This window comes from Argentina anserina, chromosome 2 (genome assembly GCF_933775445.1).
Source record: "Argentina anserina chromosome 2, drPotAnse1.1, whole genome shotgun sequence".
In the NCBI taxonomy this organism is placed as follows: Eukaryota; Viridiplantae; Streptophyta; class Magnoliopsida; order Rosales; family Rosaceae; genus Argentina; species Argentina anserina.
Window position 1 is genome coordinate 26,536,924 of NC_065873.1, and position 18,511 is coordinate 26,555,434.

The 18,511-nt window shown below is 39.2% G+C and overlaps 4 protein-coding genes across 7 annotated transcripts; 3 read left to right on the forward strand and 1 right to left on the reverse strand.

Annotated features, from left to right (window-relative positions):
* Positions 1-3,987: 3,987 nt before the first annotated feature.
* On the forward strand, positions 3,988-8,582 carry LOC126785238 (long chain base biosynthesis protein 1). 4 transcript variants are annotated; one of them, XM_050510864.1, is made up of 14 exons: positions 3,988-4,199; positions 4,476-4,616; positions 4,720-4,814; positions 5,143-5,234; positions 5,459-5,552; positions 5,638-5,710; positions 5,815-5,947; positions 6,357-6,531; positions 7,110-7,250; positions 7,338-7,433; positions 7,587-7,728; positions 7,896-8,023; positions 8,111-8,290; positions 8,376-8,582. In XM_050510864.1, the coding sequence occupies exons 2-13, from the start codon at positions 4,508-4,510 to the stop codon at positions 8,285-8,287; spliced, it is 1,455 nt and encodes a 484-aa protein (XP_050366821.1). In that variant the 5' UTR covers positions 3,988-4,199; positions 4,476-4,507; the 3' UTR covers positions 8,288-8,290; positions 8,376-8,582. The 4 variants fall into 4 exon arrangements, with proteins under 4 accessions (XP_050366821.1, XP_050366819.1, XP_050366820.1 ...); XM_050510862.1 differs by having other exon boundaries at positions 8,111-8,582; XM_050510863.1 differs by having other exon boundaries at positions 4,481-4,616; positions 8,111-8,582.
* A 628-nt stretch (positions 8,583-9,210) lies between these two features.
* Positions 9,211-10,856, forward strand: LOC126785254 (SUMO-conjugating enzyme SCE1-like). The gene is made up of 5 exons (XM_050510882.1): positions 9,211-9,377; positions 9,456-9,539; positions 10,167-10,319; positions 10,404-10,517; positions 10,608-10,856. Exons 1-5 carry the CDS (start codon positions 9,309-9,311, stop codon positions 10,668-10,670), a joined length of 483 nt encoding a protein of 160 aa, XP_050366839.1. The 5' UTR covers positions 9,211-9,308; the 3' UTR covers positions 10,671-10,856.
* Positions 10,857-11,527: 671 nt separating this feature from the next.
* Positions 11,528-13,735, reverse strand: LOC126785239 (uncharacterized). Its single transcript, XM_050510866.1, has 2 exons — positions 12,651-13,735; positions 11,528-12,152 (listed from the first exon to the last, which is right to left on the reverse strand). The coding sequence occupies exons 1-2, from the start codon at positions 13,600-13,602 to the stop codon at positions 11,662-11,664; spliced, it is 1,443 nt and encodes a 480-aa protein (XP_050366823.1). The 5' UTR covers positions 13,603-13,735; the 3' UTR covers positions 11,528-11,661.
* A 2,851-nt stretch (positions 13,736-16,586) lies between these two features.
* Positions 16,587-18,245, forward strand: LOC126785244 (uncharacterized). The gene has a single exon (XM_050510870.1). It carries the CDS (start codon positions 16,734-16,736, stop codon positions 17,982-17,984), a length of 1,251 nt encoding a protein of 416 aa, XP_050366827.1. The 5' UTR covers positions 16,587-16,733; the 3' UTR covers positions 17,985-18,245.
* The last annotated feature ends 266 nt before the right edge of the window (positions 18,246-18,511 follow it).

Sequence of the window (18,511 nt, forward strand, 5' to 3'; positions counted from 1 at the left end):
TCTTGAGGATGAGGGCAAGTGAGGAGTAGCCCAACTATTGAAAAGTGATAATTAGATCAGAGGAGGGAGGGAGGGAGGTCGGCTGCAGTAAAGCGAGTGGACGGAAACACAGTTCCACACAAATTAGACAATGCCAGCTGGTGGTCGCCCACCCTCACATGCCCGTAAAACCCACCTAGCTGGACCCCACTCCGATCACTCGCTCTCCCAGTACTCCAGCACTGTCATCTCCGACGAATAGTGGTCCCACGCTTTGCACAAACCCGTTAAATTAACTCATCCCCCGTGCTTCCTTAAAGAATCATGTCCCTCCAGAGTTTTATACCAGTTCGGGAAAGTTCGTTGATTCAGCGAGAATCGTTAGATTAGTCATTGTCATTAGTCATTACACGCAGCGCATTTACCGTAATGGTCGAAGTACTTCAAACTTTCTGATTCCGAGATGGTACTGCAATCTACGTCGAGTTGTTAAATTTAGAAAGAAATCAAATGGTCGTGGATCGTATTTGGTAACTACGCGCTTGAAACTTGAATTTTCTTCATTCAAGTTATGTTTTTTTTTTAAAGGCATTCAAGTTATGTTAAGAAGATAGTAATGTTACGCCCGAGACTACTCAGTGGTGGTTGAAATGTTTATAATGCAGTATTTTAGGGGGCTCAAATATAAGTGTTGCAAGTAGATGAGCATGGACCATCAAAGGGATCGAGTAATGTTGGTCGATGGTGATACTTAAATTATTTAAGTGGTTATTGAACCATATTGATATATTTGGGATCCACAGGTACTTGAAAACAAAATAGACAGGGAGCTGAAGATGCTACCCAGAATCCATGGTTCCAAGTGTTTTCTCTTTTAATTTACTTGAATTCATTTCTTCTTCTGTGGGCCAAATTCCCTATCCTTCTGTTTTTTTTTTTGTATCGTTTGGCCAATGAGATTAGCTATATGATGTTTCTATTTTTTATAGGAATATTATATATGAGTACAAATGTACAATATCATATATTGACAAACATTTCTTGCAAACCACCAAGTATGCAAAGTTTTCGTTTGAAGTTGTACTGACTCGTGAACGTAGAGTCCCGATCAAACTTCCAAAAACAAATTAAGACACCCACAGCAAAAGAAATCACATCCACAAATGATAATAACGTAGTTCAACTTTCATAATATGAGCTCATTCTTCTTTTGATAACATTTCACGCTTGTTGTTACAATCGTAGGGTTTATAAGAAAGTAGAGCTTATAAGAGAATAACATACGTGTTGAGTTAGCTAATAAACGATGTGATGACATGTTTCTAAACACGATAGAGTAGATCGATAAAACTCTCTCCAGCTGAAGCTAGCGTTGGACCGCAAGTTAAGCAAGCTGCTCCACATGCACCAATGGGTGTTAATTTCTGAAGTTCTTTTGAGCTACAGCTCCTCCTAAATTGAGAGTGAAGGAACCCAGAAAAAAAAATGCTGATAGAAAAAAATGATCCCAACCTCAAGTTTCTATGACCCCAATACCTAACTTCCCACTCATTATCCTATTTCTCTGAGTTCGACCGTTAGCTTGGACGCAGATCAAGCAACTATCCAGACTGTGAAATATTGAGGCCCCCACCCACCTTCATTTGCTTTGCTGGGGAAGAAGCTCTCGCTAACAAGTTTGTTCAAACTTACCTTGGCTTATAAAGATGATTATCTTATTAGCTGAGTTTAGGCTTTTCCCATATATAATTACAGGCCAGTATGAGGAAATAGCTCTGTATATGATATGATGTCTTACCACTTACCTCCAAAGCTTCTACCTAATCACATATGATACTATAACCTGTGCCTTCTTATACAAGGCACCTCACCTTCTTCCTTTTTTTGGGTACATTTTTATCAACTTTGTGTGTTATATAACTTCTCGATCTCTTTCACCCCGCAATTACCATCTCGGAAGTGCATATTATTAATTTTTTCCTACATTCGATTCATAAACCATTGTTGAAAGATGTGTATTTTTCAAGTAAGTTTATGAATTATAAGTAAAATCGCATCATAAACTCACTAATATGGGAATCATTCAACTTATATAACTTTGCAGAGTAACAAAAACGTGATTGTAACCTTTGTGAACACCTCAAAGAAGAGGAGTCCAACTCAATATTGTGAAGAGAGCACGAGGGCGGCCACATGGTTGAAGAAAACTAAACACATTCTTCTCAACTGAGTCAAGTAGGTAGCCTTTTTTCCCATGGAAGCTTGATCAAATAGATCAGAGAATGTTTAACCAAAAAAAATATAGATCAGAGAATGTGGTGGCTAGATCGATGCTAGCTAGTGAAACATTGGCGCCTCTTTATTCTATTCCCTTCACCAGTTCACCACATCCATCTTTTCCCTTGTGCTCTCTTTCTCTAACCATGTGGAGCTTAGCATCACATGCTTCCTATTAACTTTATATCTCTACCATTATTCCCAACCAAGCTAGCTTCCTTTTAATTTCATCCAAGCAAAGCTAGCTAGCTCCCATTTATTTCCCTCTATATCATTGGATTTGTCTCACCAGTCACCATTCCAGTCCTTGGATTCGACAGCGCGCCATACTCAAGAGTCAAGACCTCCTTAAGCAATCCTCGTTCTCTTACCTACGAGATGATTAACATCATAATTAGCATGTTTTTTGGACTATATAACAACCCAATCAGGCATTGATTAATTTTTAAGTACAGAATTATGGTAACATAAGATAGATATGATTCCAAACTACAGTGTGTGGTCCAATTGTCTACTCAAAGTGAATGAATGAATAACCAAATCCAAGTGTGCTTTTTCATAGTCTTTCGCTTCCATCATATCTTGTCTCGGATCAATCTGGCAACCTTATGCTTATAAAGCTTATGTTATTTCTGGCTCCAAGCATCAGAAAAAGCACCGAGAGAAGACACAACATGTGAGACTACAGTTTTTCATGATTAACACCCCATCGGATTTTGGTCTTGATGATTACTACTTGCATCATATTTCTTTTCTTAATTTCTAAGTGGTCTTCCAGCTTCAATCGCTTTTGCTGGTGCCGAGTACCGAAGTGCCGAACAGCGTTTGGTAACTTTGGTTTAACGTGAAGCTGTGAGTGGGGAACTTTGAATATTAGAGGCCCGGTTGAGTTCTTTGTCTTTCTAATTTGGCCCAATGTGGTTTTAGGCCATCATTTTCCAATGGCATGCAGATTGTTGTTTCCGTTGTTTGAACATTCACAGATTGCTGTATTGGTTGTATGAACGTTGAAGGAGGAAAAGTAAACAAATGTGGCAATGTGCACATTTTACTTGTTCTTTAAAACTGCGTACACATTAGTTATTTTACATGTGAGCATCATCGTATATAGTAGAAACACATGGTTTAAAACAGCATCGCCGATCAGGGTCTCGGCATTGTTTTTGCATTGTGCATTCTCATATTAGAATGGGATCCATAATTAGGTTTACAATACGATACCAATTTATGAGAAATAACAGCTTTTAAATCTTAATTAAGTTCCCCATTAAGTATAAGTATGTATATGCATTCGCTCCATTACCTTCTAGAAGAAGAAAAAACGGAGATTGGGCCTTAAACGGAGTTTGTTGGTATAAAACACAAAGCTTCTTATAAGTAGCCCAATAAAACTTGGTATGATTGGTAAAATTCAATTTGATCTTTAATTCTCTATGGAGTAGTTTTGTTCGCAAGAAGACTAGTCATAAAACTTTCATGGGAGGAGTTGAAAGTTAAGAGGTTATCACATATTTATAATGAAACAATTGTATTGTTACATCTAACGTTTACCATTAATTGTATCAGGAACCAAATCGAGTCATGCACCATCATATTTGAAGGTTCACGTGTGGAAGCATATTTGAAAACAGTTCATTTAATCAATAATTCTATAGAATCAGGGAGAAATGTCTTTCTCTTTTATTCATTTTCTTATCAGAAATATTTAGGCTCAAAAGCAAAATAAAATTAGTATAATTTTCTGTTGGCCAATGCGGCAAAATTTTGTCTGCCAAAGCAAACGAGCAACTTGGTTGACCCTCGACCTCATTCCCATCTGAATCTCACACCACCGGAATAAACCTAGGCGAACAAGAAAGCACACGATTAACGATTCAACCCCCCACACTACTCCGTTGCTCCGCCGCCGCCGCCTATCCGCCGCACTCCGCTCAATCTCTCCGGTACTCATAACTGTCCTCTCCGACTCCATTATGCTGACCTCATCACTTAACCTCACAACATATGCATGCGCATCAACTACACCACTACTGATGTAATCAGCATGAATTTTTCATGAAATTAGGGTGTGGATCTCATTGATCACTGTATCTCTAGACTGGAGTTGTGTTCTCAATTTCAAATTTATTATGGTATTATAGCTCATCATAAGTAGATATAAGCCCGCCGAGCTTTAGCTGTTGGATTGTGAAATGATCAAGTTGATTGGTTAATATCAGTGCAGGATCGTGTTGATGAGTTAGCAAGTAAAATGGCATCGAATTATGTGGTGAATTTGGTGAATTCTACCTTGGCTTGGGTGACTGCCACTTTAGATGCTCCCTCCTCCAGAGCTGTTGTCTTTGGCGTGCCGATTGGCGGTACGCTTACAACTGTCTTTCATCAGATTTTTTTTTGCTTTTGATTGATGGAAGTTTGTTTCTGATGAATAACAATTTTGTTGTTTGGCCATTTCTTTTGCAGGACATCTTTTTGTAGAAGTACTTCTTTTCGCCGTCATTGTTTTTCTGCTCTCGCAGAAAAGTTACAAGCCCCCGAAGAAGCCCTTAACTGAGAAGGTATGTGTGAAAATTCTATGCCAGCACATTTGTGTAATCCATTGAACTGCTTTTTGTATCACAACTTAAGGAGATTAAGGAGCTCAGAAGTGAGGCATTCTTGTAATCTGATTATACTTACTTTGTGGGATTTTACAAGAATGCTGTGTGTGGCGAATTTAATATTTTCTCTTGGTGGACATAGTTTTTACTTAGTGATACTACTATTTGAATGTTACCGCATATGCCCTTGCTACATGTCTGGTATGATGGTACGATTCTGATTCTTGTTCTTTGTGGATGTATCATGGATTCTTACTGAACTTTGCTAGTGTATTGGTGCATGTAGGAAATAAATGATCTCTGTGAGGAATGGGTTCCTGAACCTCTCATTCCTCCGATCACCGAAGATATGCAGTATGAACCCCCAGTGTTGGAAAGGTGAGTTAGTTCAGTCCTTAGCTCTTCATAAACCTTTTCATGCGTTGGCCATTGTTTAATTTTGCATGTTCCTCTGTTTGATTTTTGTCTGGGGGAGAGACTGGCCATTAAAAGCACGGCATTTTAGTCTATTATTGAGGAAAGAATAAGAAAGCGGTCATTGCAATTTTCTTCAGGTTATATCCTCGTTTTAACAATATTGCTAATGACTGAAATTTATTCAGTGCTGCAGGGCCACACACAATAGTCAATGGAAAAGAAGTCGTGAACTTTGCTTCAGCAAATTATCTTGGATTGATAGGACATGAGAAGTTGATTGTAAGAGATAACTTTTCATATTACTGTACTTTGTCTATTTGTATGATAGCATCAATGGAGCATTTATAGCAATGTATAATCTCAGGAGTCATGTACCTCTGCATTGGAGAAATATGGTGTTGGTTCATGTGGTCCTCGTGGGTTCTATGGGACGATTGGTATGACTTATATGCTATGAGATACAATATTGATGTTCTTCTCTATTCATAGAAAGGTAGACGCCTGTTGTATAACTTATTTATTCTATTTTATGTTGCATCAGATGTCCACCTTGATTGTGAGGCAAGAATAGCAAAGTTTTTGGGAACTCCGGATTCAATTCTATATTCTTATGGTCTCTCCACCATGTTCAGTGCAATTCCAGCATTTTGCAAAAAAGGAGATATCATTGTTGTGTGAGTATGCATAATGAATAGTTCTCCTTTTCTATGGTCTGTGAAATCTGCTTAGTTGGACAGTTGGAGAGCTTTTTATGATAATGAATAATATGGATAACATAACACGGATACTCTTTTCATTTTCACTTTAAGCTAATTTCTAGATCTTTTAATCGTTACTTTCCTATTCCATATGAGATAAAAAAGCATTCAGATTACTGGAGTAATTGAAGCATGTATATTCAAATGCATGCTGATTCAGTATGTTCACTATTTGCTCTCATATTTTCAGGTGGTACATTACTTTCCTATTTTACTATTCTGTTCTGGTCCTTGACAGTTTCTGTGCCTGCTAAAAACATTGCCCAGTGAATTCTCTTTAGATAAGAATTTATGTTATAACTGGTTTTTGTTTCTTCTTCTCTAGGGATGAAGGAGTCCACTGGGGAATACAAAATGGTCTTTATCTTTCTAGAAGCACAATTGTTTATTTTAAGCATAATGACATGGAATCATTAAGAAATACTCTGGAGGAAATCACTGTGAGGAATGAGCGGGCTAAGAAACTGCGGCGTTACATTGTGGTTGAAGCTGTGTACCAGGTATCTATGTCTGTGCATACCTCAAATATTTCTTTTTGCATTATTTTTCTTTGGCATATTGTGAATTATTTGAGGACACGACACAGAATCATCCCACTTTCGTTATAGTGGTTCCTTATACTATGTGAAAAATAATGCTGTACTTCTTATCTCTACATGAATTGTTGTAAAGTCATTTTCAGCAAATGAACAATTGTACATTAAAACCAAGAGCTTGCTATGTCACTAGGAGTCAACTGAATGACCTTTCATATTTTTTAAGGTTCCATGTTAGCTTGCCTCCATTTTTAATGAGAATTGAAATAGCTTAATGCAATGTAGTGTTGATTCTTATTCGTAGGTGTATTGACTTGTTCTGTTGTCATCTACTGTATTACAGCTTTCTGATGTTAAGTATATTACCTATGTTATAGTTGTTTACTTACTTTGACCGATGTTGAAATTTCACTAAAACAGAACTAGGTCTCCTCTTTAGCTCTTTCTATGCTGTCACATTATAAGTTTATAACATACAGTTGCTTCCCATCGTCAATTAGGATAGGAATTCTTGACTGGTTATCTTATCCTAAAATTTGCAGAATTCCGGCCAAATAGCCCCCTTGGACGAAATTGTCAAATTGAAGGAGAAATATTTTTTCCGTGTTCTATTAGATGAGAGCAACTCATTTGGTGTGCTTGGAAAAGGGGGACGAGGTCTCACTGAATCTTGCAGTGTTCCGGTATGTTTCAGTTATCCTTAAAGAGAAAACAGTCACAGATATTGATTCATATTCAGGTTTTTTATTCTGGTGGTGTGATATATGCAGGTTGAAAAGATAGATATTATTACTGCTGCAATGGGACACGCCTTAGCTGCAGAAGGAGGCTTCTGCACAGGAAGCGCCAGAGTCACTGATCACCAGGTATGGTCATTATAATCTGTGGAACTGCTTTGGTTACTGTCAGAAGATGGGATTTTTAACAATTTTTTTGTCACTGTAATACTGGTTATGTCTTTGCATGGATATAATTTATCATTTCTAAAAGAGTAAGTTTCGGGTTGTTGTCTGTGGCAGCGATTGAGCAGTTCTGGGTACGTCTTTTCCGCTTCTTTGCCACCGTATCTTGCAAGTGCTGCCATTACAGCCATTGATATTCTTGAGGATAACCCTGATCTTATAACAAAGCTGAAGACAAACATTACTTTACTATGGAAAGGTCTGTCCTTGATTTCCTTTCTCATGAGCAGAAGTGTTTCTTTTGGTGTTTGGATAGTTATCACACTGCCATTATAGTCATCACTTGATTGGTAAAGTCTTAACAATCACGTAGCATATGCCTTGCACTGGCATCCTCTTGAATGAGTATTGTGCTGTGATGTACAGGATTGTCGGGTATAATGGGCCTCTCATTAGTGAGCAATCCAGAATCACCAATTGTATTTCTCAAATTACAGAAGTCAACAGGTTCTCCAAAGAGTGACCTGCAACTCCTTGAGGATATAGCTGATCGTGTAAGTAAATGGTTTTATCTTTATACACTAAGCTGAATCAATTTCTGCTAATTTTCTTTCTCAACTATATAACTTATGGTTTTGCAGTTGTTAAAGGATCATTCAATTTTTGTGGTGGCCTCTAAAAGGTCGACACTTGATAAGTGTCGGTTGCCTGTGGGAATTAGACTGTTTATTTCTGCTGCCCATTCAGAAGCCGATCTGCTGAAGGCATCAGAGTCACTGAAAATGGTTGCAGAATCTGTGCTGAAGAATCATATATGACTGGTGAATGCCTGATTTTTCTTGCCGACTGAAGCACATCCTGTGTATTTACGAAACCCTTTGATTGTTGATCAGTTTTAAAATACAGGCTAACGGAGAAGGGCCTATGGTTGATGGGATAGAGATATGATTAATTTACAAAATTGCGTTCTTTTTATCGCTGTTTAACATGTGATCAGTATCTTTTTGGCCACTGTATACATGTGATCAAGATTAACTTCAAATGTAGTCTTAGAACACAGATACATCCTTGACTGTTCATAACGCTGTCAAAGTATTCATGTTACAACTTGTACATTGGTTTTTTGACTCTTGTGATTTTCTTGCGTTTTCGAACATTTTAAGGAAACAGTAATGTCTCCAGCATTTAGATATTGAAATGAGATTTACACGCCAATGTGAAAATATTAGTTCTGCTGAGATAGAACAAGTTGTTTTTGGTTCAACTTTGCTCCAGGGTGTGTTCTTCATTCTCTGAGCTTTAATTGCAATCCCACTACATAGGTACTGTTGCTTATAAATGATGTTTCTCTCTGATCCAGAAAAGAATTGTTTGCACGTTTTACAATTTCAGATTACATCAGTAACTCAAAAATGTACACGAACAATATTAACAAACTGTTTGTCATTCATAACTTTAGTCTTAAACCCTATAAATTTTAGCCATGTGGAATATAGTATTGTATACTTACACGTCATATATTGAAGAGTATGTTATAATTTCTGAATTATTCATTTATTCATCCAGACCTGTATTATTTATTTAATCGAAATTGTCATCAGAAAAATAAATCACGCACGCACGCGCGGGAAGCTTCGTAAGCGCGTAGTGGGTACAGTTGGAGTGGTGTTCAACTAGAGAATATAGTGGAATTGGATAATGGCAGAATATAAAAGCGAGGTTTATAATATATTTTTCTGTTTGTCTATCATAAAAGGCGGCTGCGTTTTCCTCATTCGTCACCGTCGTCGTCGTCTTCTTCTTCTTCTTCACAGAAAGAGAGAGAGAGAGAGCGAGAGAATGTCGGGAGGAATCGCGCGCGGTCGTCTCGCCGAGGAACGCAAGTCCTGGCGCAAGAATCACCCCCATGTCGGTACCAACCCCTTTTTTTTTTTTTTTTCAATTTCAATTTCAAGTAACATGTAATAATTGTAATCGCTTGTTTAGGGTTTTGTGGCGAAGCCAGAGACTGGTTCAGATGGCACTGTCAATTTGATGGTTTGGCACTGCTTACTCCCTGGAAAACCCACTGTGAGTTTATTCTTTGTATATTTGAATTCAGCTGCTCAATTTTGATGTGTGATATCTCTGGGGTTTATCATCTGACTAAGTTTTATCTGTGTTTGGGTTTGTTTATCCACAACTACACGTGATTGTTTGGTGTACTGCTTGCTAGCTCGTATGTTTAATTCATAGAAGGGCAGCAGCTCTGCTATTGATCATAACAAATGAAGAGTTAGACTGGTTTTTTTTTTCTCTGTCGATATGTCTTCTTGTTTTGTCATAGTTGGAGCTCGTGGTGGACTGTCCTGGTATTGCATGTTTGTTTTTTCTGTTCAGCATCCTGAAGTAAAACGGATTGAAACAATGAGTAAGTTGTAACGTGCAATATGGGGAGAATCCGAAACAGATGATTAAGCCTCAAATATCTTATTGACTACGATACGATAGTATGTAAAGGGATGTTAACTGAATACTGGAGGTTGGAGGATTAATGTAGAGTGATTCATGAGAACATCTAGCTGTAGATAAGTCAATATATGTTGCTTATAGATACGACAGTTGTGGTTCGTATTGATGCTGCTTCATATAGTTTGTGTGTTTGCCAATGATGCGAATGTCTTTGTATTATTGGCATTGATCATATTTCAATTGCAGACTGATTGGGAAGGTGGCAACTATCCACTTACTCTCCAGTTCAGTGAGGATTACCCCAGCAAACCCCCAAAGTGCAAGTTCCCCCAGGGTTTTTTTCACCCTAATGTCTATCCTTCTGGAACTGTTTGCCTTTCAATTCTCAATGAGGATAAGGTGAGTAAACAGCATTACATAATTTACATTTACATTGAGGTTTTGTCAATTCTTGAAGTAGCCTAATGGGAATTTCTTTTTTAGGGGTGGAGGCCCGCCATTACTGTGAAGCAAATCCTTGTAGGCATTCAGGATTTGCTAGACCAGCCAAATCCTGCTGATCCAGCACAAACTGAGGGTTATCAGCTCTTTATCCAGGTTTGTTTTGAATTCCAGTTGTATCTTGTTCTCTTGTTAGTTAATTAGTTAGTTACCCTATGTTTAACCAACTTTGATCCTGTTGTGCAGGAACCAGTCGAGTACAAAAGAAGAGTTCGGCAGCAGGCAAAGCAATATCCATCTGTTATCTGATTAATGTTTTTATTATCTCATTGTTTAGTAACTTGACCTATCTCAAGTAGGTTCGCAGTTGACCTGCATCCTTTTTCTCTCTTTGTTTATGGATGTCTGTATGTTGTAGTTCTCATTCTCAATTGTGACAGAACTAAGAATTTGAAGACATTAAAAGCTTTTATGCACAACTTCAAACTTCAAACTTGGTGTGACTTTGTTCTGGTTTTCCTACCACTGCATTATTTTCATTTGCCACTGGCAAAATTCTCTTCTAGTTGTGTTTCTATAAGGTTTTGGTCCTCTAAGCAATGAGGTGTAATCTATGCGCTGGGCAAAAACCACCTGTTGAGTGTTCATAGTGAAATGAAGTTGGTAAAACTCATTTGGGAGGTGTTTCAACAATGGAAAATCTGTTCTGCTGCATCGAATAGTTAGATGATTGATTTAACTCACTGGATTACTGAAGCAAATGCACGCTAAGCTGCACTATGTGATTTTAATGCCTGATTCAATTTAAGGGTCGAATATGGATTGGGCTGCAGCCAATAGCCAACTGCACTACGTGAGTGAAATGATGCCCAGCTGACTCCAGCATCCAATTTGAGGGTAGATTGCTCAATCCTTGCCAATTCCTTCAGTACTAGACAGAGGTCCAACATTTCATATACAATTGATTACCAACATCATGCGGCTTATGTATCTGTTACCTTGAGTTTAATCAAAACACATATCAAAGATCAGTTACAACCTGAATAACATTAAAAAACACTGATGCGTAACTGTGTATATACAAAGGGGAAAAATGTACACCAGCCAAATTAGCAGAGTACCGGGCATAAAAATTTCCCGAGGGGAAACGGAAAACTCTATAAACGTGTATGAACTTGTTTCTATCTGTATATTCTCATGATGAGCAGCGACCAGAGGCTAAAGCTACACACTGACAGCCAATCCATCTCACTCATATTAAACAACAACGCAGCCGATTGTACAACACTACTCTTGTGTTCTATAATACGGTGTTGGGGGATCTTCCATTACTATCCAATACAATCTCAAACAAATCATTAGACTCTTCATCATATTCCAATACCCTGTTTGCAGTGCTGGGATATTGGCTGCCTCTGGTCGTACTCCGATTAAGCCACTGAGAATCGATCCTTCCCATTGAGAAAAGCTCTTTGCTATCTTCATTAAACGCATGAGAGTTGGCATTTCCTATAGGACTAACAAAGCATGGATTGGGGGTCCTGTGCGCATTTGCTGGTGCATATTTGAAGACACTTTGTCCAAAATTCACCAACACCTCAATGTCTGTGTTTGCTGCAAGAGTCGGGTACAGAGGAGTCCCAAACTCCTCCGACTTGCAATGCACCACATGAACTAGCTCCGAGTCCACAGTGAAATAAACCTTCTTTTGCCTTGGATCAAACCCACAACCGATTACATGGTCTGTTCTTCCCCATGCGGCTTTCTCCGATTCAAATGCGAGTTTAATCCCTGAAAGAAAATGACCAGAGTTAAAACTTGAAAATTACACAAAGTGATTGCTGAATTGCAGATGAAGGAAGGCATATACTGATACATATAACACCTAATCAGTCTACCAAATAATTGGTTTTTAAAGACGTCTCATCAACAACTTCAAACATACTCCACAAGCAGCCAAGGATGGCCACGATGTAATGCGCTACATACAAACACAAATATTGTTTCAACTTCGACACTTTGTCATGCTAGAGATTCTTTAGGTGGGAATTGACCCAAAAAAAAAATGATTCTTTAGGTGGGAGATTGATTCACTGGTTATTAGTTGCGTTTTCCTTTCAATCTCTAAAAAGATTACCCAAACAAGTAATGGTTAATGGTTAACACTTTAATATATTAACTATAGTCGAAGTCCTACTAGACAATGCACATTGCTGGAACAGAGTAATTAATCACCTAAATGACCTCTATCTTGTAAATATTCGATGCAAGAGATGAAAAGTGACTTACCATCAAGATGGACAGAGCCGTTGGATCCGAATCCGATACTTCCCGCATAGCTGCCCGGAAGTTTCACCGGAAGAGGGCCACCAGTAGTGAGTCCTAACGACAGTAACACAGCTTCTTCTTTTCTTTGATCGTGTTCATCTATAACAGCAAGCTTCAGTTCCTCAATTTTATTATTTCTCTGCCCGCTACTAGTGACATGTACTAAAGATTCTGAACTGGACATCTCAATGAACTTGTCCTTAATGACCTTGGTCTTCTCACTCTCACTATTCACTTCATCTCCAAGAGAAAACAAAACTGTGATCTCGAAATAGGCCTCTTGGGGAAATGAATTGTTCCCTAAAGGAGGCCCCGGCAAAGGAAGAGCAGTCCTGATTACAGACGCAGCCGCTGCGGTTGTGTTCCCTGAATTCAACGCTTTTTTCAAGCCGGAGTTTAATCTGATCTTCTGCATGAAATCCGCCGAAGCTTGACAAACTTCCCAACTAATCTCCGGCTCCGTCTCCCTCACCCTATGCTCTCCAACCGCGCACAACCCTAACAGCCGCCTTGATCGCGTCGACGGCGAAGACGTGTAAGCCGTCGCAAAAGCGAACCGAGACCACCCGTTTTCGACGGCGTCGGTGACGGAGGAGGGATGATCCGACCAGCTAAAAAGTGGGGATGATTTTCCTGAAACCCCACGACCATACATGTAATAGTTGTTAGCCGTTTTCTTACTTGACACATGATCAAACTGATGATGCTGCTGCAGACCCTGTTGCTGGTTATTATGAAGCTTGGCAATTCCGGCTTCCAAGCTCTGGTTGCTCCTAATATTCACCCTCCTCGGAGTCGTTGTTTCTTTTCGTTGTCTACAGCAATTTAAACGCCACAGAATCAGAGCAACAAAGCCAAGGAGGAGTACTCCCAGGGCAACTAGCAACGCCGCAACCAATTCTATCTGCCCCATTATTCTTTATCTGCACGAATGAGCAAGCAATGGTGGAAATGATAAGAGCAGAGATTATAAGAACACAGAGGCAGGAAGCGGAGGAGAAGAGCAGGCGTGGACCGAGACTGGTTCAAGGAAGGTAGGGAAATGAGCAAACGAAACAAGACATAATGGTCTTCTGTATTGGCATTAGAATAAGGTCATGAGAGATGGCCGAAACGTTTATTCAAAAACATGGACTTTGAATTCTATATTACATTAATTGGTGTGAAGCGATGTGTCCCTTCTCATAAACAATACACGTTTGGTTTTTGTTTTCATGGTGGGTTTCAAAAGAGATGGGGTGCCTTGGAGGCTAGGACTTGGGAGCCATTGTTGTGTTTACTAGCATGCACTTCATTGACCAAAAAAAAAAAAGCATGCACTTCTAGAAAGCCGAAAGACAGAAACGTTGATGAGGCTTTACTATTCTGGTTTTGACTATCTTACTGGGATTTAATTAGGATTTTGACAAGGTAATTCTACCGATTCTGTGGACGGGTAAAAGTCACCTTAAACCACATAGAAGTGATTAGTGGTTACAATCCAGCGCAGTGGGCAGACAGATTCCTTAGGATTGGGGATCATATATGATAAAGATTGGGAAAATTCTAGTATACATCCCATTGGTCGATATTGTTTTATGAGTGGAGTCAAAAAAATAATATATGTTGTCAATCGTTTGATGTATGATGTATACCATACATTGATACATACTAGATTAACCCTAAAGATTGTGGAATCAAACTTTTCTCCTTCAAATGGGGATCATAACCAAGATTATGGGAATATATGGAGTTAACATCTATCTGAATCATTGATCTGAAAACTAGCTAAGGTAGTTCTAAACTTTCCTAAACCCATGGAAGGGATTTAGCTAGACATATTGTTGTGCCTAAAGGTATAGTTTATGATTGGATTTGTAAATTTTAAATGCTTGACAATATATCTAATGAATTGTCAGTCAAACAAGTTTTTTTTTTTGTAAAGAATTGCTAGGTAAGAGTTTACTTTTGCGATTATGACCTGCATTCTAAACAACGTTATAGATAACTACATGTGTGCAGTATTATACTCACTATTTGATCTTCGAAATTAAGAATTTGTCAAACATTTTGAGCTTGTTTAAGTGAGAGGCTGAGATCGAGCAAGGGTTTATTTCAATCCAATCGAATGAGTCAGGGATTATGGGATTAAACACAAAATAATGAATTTGTCACATCTGGTCTACTAATTTTGGCATCTTGCAAAAGGGCGCAGCTACGGCATACTAGTTGGATCACATGGATGAGGGGAATGCCACCCATAGTGCTGTATAATGTCTATGAGTCAAGCATACCTGGGTTGGTTCCAAGTTTCAAACATGCACACTACTAATTTCGTTTGTTTCTGATTAAAATACGAGCGTCTAAGAATTTGATCTGACCTCTAGATCTTGTTGTTGCTGTAACAATGGTTAAACAATCTGATACGATATTCCTAGTTAACTTGTGCTGATGACCCCTGATTGGAAATAAACAACTCGTTTTCAATGTGCACTATTGAAGAAAATTTTACATTTTCTACCCTACATTAGGTTTGAGTACAGTTTAATTTCCTGAACTCTGAACTTTAGAGTTAATACCAGTAGTCTCTTGATCTAAAATTTCATCATGTTAATCTTTATGCTCTCAGATACCATATCAGTAGTTTCTTGATCTAAAATAGTATCTAAAATTTGAGAGAACAAGAACTAACATAATGGAATTTGAGATTGAGGAACCATTCTACCATACTAAATTTACTCTAATTTCTAATGAACCACATTAAAGTTCATTAATTTTATATGATATTAGTCGACTTACACAATATATTACACTCAATCTAACAAATCCACAACCATAGGGTAATCACAAACCTATAACTTGAAAATTTAGAAAATAATATCCTTCGCACTATCTTTATGCAATTATGCGCTGAGAGCTAACACTATTTCAGGAATTGACCAACGCTGGCTGCAACAAAGGTGGAAGTTTATTTGGTACATTAAACAAATTAATGTAAGGCTTAAAGAATGGCGGAGCTTGATCTTCCAGAACACTAACACAAAAAGAATGGGGGCCTTTGCTAGTCATCCTTCATTATATATTCAGATGTGTTTATACAAACTGTGATCGGCAGAAACACAACTAGAATAGACCCACTAAATGCCGTTCTACTTAATTCATCAGTATTATCACAATGAAGGACCATATAAATAATTGACCATCATATCATATGACAAGGAGATAAACTGCCATGACTTAAGGAGGAGATGGACATTATTAATTATGGCTAAGTTAATGAGAGTATAAACAGAAAAATGAATAACAGACTAAACTGTGATGGAAATACTAGACAGACAGTACATCAAAATCAAGATTATGCAGCTGAATTTCGCATCCTTTTTTTTTCCTTCTGAAACATGTCAACTGCATTTAAAACTTATGCATATTCCAAGAGTTTAACATAATTTTGGTGCAAATTTTTTGAAGATCCGAAAAAAGAAGTAGCGCAAGAAATGATGAACTCCAAATGATGTTCAAAATAGGGCAGATCAGAAACCATCCATTGTTCCATTCTAGTTGTCTGAATTCGTAGAGACATAATTGCCACTAGTTATGATTCGCTAGACTGCTAGAGTGTCTTAAGAGGATAATCTAGGACCAAAGAAACAACAACAAATTAACTTATGCTCCACTGACAATAAGGCTCATCATAGTAAAACCACGACTATGAATCATTACAGTAATAGTTATCAGGGTCTCATTTTATATCCACCTGCAGATTCACGAGTAATAATGTCCTGTGTCCCCTTAGAATTACCGCAAAATCATTAAACTGTAGCAAAAATGTTGCATTCTTCTCAGTTCTCCCGTTCTCCGCCATGGACCAGTTAAAACTAACAACGACGATATCTGAAAAAGCCCAGCAGTTTCTTTGGGCATGTTCTTGCTAATGGAAAAACCCATTTTGGAAGGCCCAATCAAACCCAGAAATTCCCATCTTCATCGTCTCCGATCAATGACAAGAGAAGTAAAACGCAGAGACAAATGAAGGTGTAGCCACAGTGACTGACCATAAATGAAACCATGGTGAACAACCCCATCATCACCCTCACTTGTAGCAAAGCCCTCCCTCTCTTATTCCTCTCCTCCTCCCGCTCCCCATTCTTCACTTCCCACCTCACCCCAAAACCCTCCTCCTCAATCTCCTTCACAACAACAAAAACGAGATGGAACACCACCGTGTCTTCCGCCTCGGACATCGACATGGTCAGAAACAAGCAAGGCGTGTACACACCCAAGCACAAGAAGGTCGTGATCCTGTGGGACCTCGACAACAAGCCCCCGCGCGGCCCGCCGTACGAGGCGGCCATGGCTTTGAAACAGGTGGCCCAGCACTTCGGCGAGGTCGTCGACGTGTCCGCCTACGCCAACCGCCACGCGTTCATCCACCTCCCCAACTGGGTCGTCGAGCAGCGCCGCGAGCGTAAGAGCTTGGACATTCTAGAGAGGAAGGGTATAGTCACGCCGCCGGAGCCCTACATCTGCGGCGTCTGCGGCCGCAAGTGTAAGTCCAACATGGACTTGACGAAGCACTTCAGGCAGCTGCACGAGAGGGAGAGGCAGAAGAAGCTGAACCGGATGAGGGGCCTGAAAGGGAAGAAACGGCAGCGGTTTAAGGAGAGGTTTATAACCGGAAATGATAAGTATAATGAGGCTGCGAGGAGCTTGATTAAGCCGAAAGTGGGGTATGGGTTAGCGGCGGAGCTGAGGAGAGCTGGGGTGTTTGTGAAGACGGTGGAGGATAAGCCGCAGGCGGCGGATTGGGCGTTGAAGAGGCAAATGCAGCATTCTATGAGCCGTGGGATTGACTGGTTGTTTTTGGTTTCGGATGATTCGGATTTTCAGGACATGTTGAGGAAGGCGAGGGAGGCGAGTTTGGGGACTGTGGTGGTGGGGGATTGGGATAGAGCTTTGGGGAGGCATGCGGATGTGTGGGTGCCGTGGAATGCAGTGGAGAAGGGGGAGATTTCCGAGAAGGATTTGGTGCCGAAGAGGAGCAGGAGTAAGTTTTTTGATGAGGATGTGGAGGAGGAGGAAGGTGATGTGGAGTTGTTTTCGGATTTTGGGTTTGGTGGGAGTGAATTGGACAATGTGGTTGATGAGCTTGTTGGAGTGAGGTCTCAGGGGTCTGGTGGAATGAGAATCTCTGCGTTTTCGGAAGGGGAAGTGGAAGAAGGAGATTGGGAGGAGGATTATGAGGGAAGTGAGAATGGGGACTATTTGTCGGATGATAGTGAGGATCTAGATTCAGAAGATGAAGATGGGTTCTTTTGATATCTATTAAGATATAGTAGCAATGTGCCATTTGATTCAGCTGTGGCACAGGTTGAGTAGCAATGTTGCTACATTGTGATTAATGGCAAAGGATGGAGTTGATGAAGGATCGTTCGCTTATTCTATTTGATCATTCATGGTAAAGACACAATTTGGTGCTCTGTAAGTGTTCATAATTCCTGGTTAAGAAAACAGAGCTATTAATTTTACTTCTAGCTTAGCTGAATGTGAATACCAACTACAGTGGAAGGTCTAATGTTCTTTGTTTTACATTTTGTTCAGCTTAGTATGTATACTAACTAACACTTGAACTTCATCCCTTGCAACTTACATACAGTTGTTTGATCTAGGGTGTGATCAGTAATATTCTAACTAGATTCTGCTAAACTAGCTACCGATGTTTACTATAAGATTGCATTTGGTTTCTTGTGTTAGCAATGATCTATAAGTAGATGAACTAAAACTAATAGTGTATAACGCAGATACTTGTGTTTTAAATTTTCTCCAATCTCTGTTACAGTATAGTT

What these genes read in the sequence shown, in the direction of transcription:
- LOC126785238 (XM_050510862.1), top strand. Translation starts at nt 4,508, where the DNA reads ATGGCATCGAATTATGTGGTGAATTTGGTGAATTCTACCTTGGCTTGG. An exon ending in CTTTGGCGTGCCGATTGGCG is followed by an intron (nt 4,617 to 4,719) that starts GTACGCTTACAA and finishes TTTCTTTTGCAG; the next exon opens with GACATCTTTTTGTAGAAGTA. An exon ending in AAAGGAGATATCATTGTTGT is followed by an intron (nt 5,948 to 6,356) that starts GTGAGTATGCAT and finishes CTTCTTCTCTAG; the next exon opens with GGATGAAGGAGTCCACTGGG.
- LOC126785254 (XM_050510882.1), top strand. Translation starts at nt 9,309, where the DNA reads ATGTCGGGAGGAATCGCGCGCGGTCGTCTCGCCGAGGAACGCAAGTCC. An exon ending in TACTCCCTGGAAAACCCACT is followed by an intron (nt 9,540 to 10,166) that starts GTGAGTTTATTC and finishes TTTCAATTGCAG; the next exon opens with ACTGATTGGGAAGGTGGCAA. An exon ending in GTTATCAGCTCTTTATCCAG is followed by an intron (nt 10,518 to 10,607) that starts GTTTGTTTTGAA and finishes CCTGTTGTGCAG; the next exon opens with GAACCAGTCGAGTACAAAAG.
- LOC126785239 (XM_050510866.1), bottom strand. Translation starts at nt 13,602, where the DNA reads ATGGGGCAGATAGAATTGGTTGCGGCGTTGCTAGTTGCCCTGGGAGTA. An exon ending in CGGCTCTGTCCATCTTGATG is followed by an intron (nt 12,153 to 12,650) that starts GTAAGTCACTTT and finishes ATTTTCTTTCAG; the next exon opens with GGATTAAACTCGCATTTGAA.
- LOC126785244 (XM_050510870.1), top strand. Translation starts at nt 16,734, where the DNA reads ATGGTGAACAACCCCATCATCACCCTCACTTGTAGCAAAGCCCTCCCT.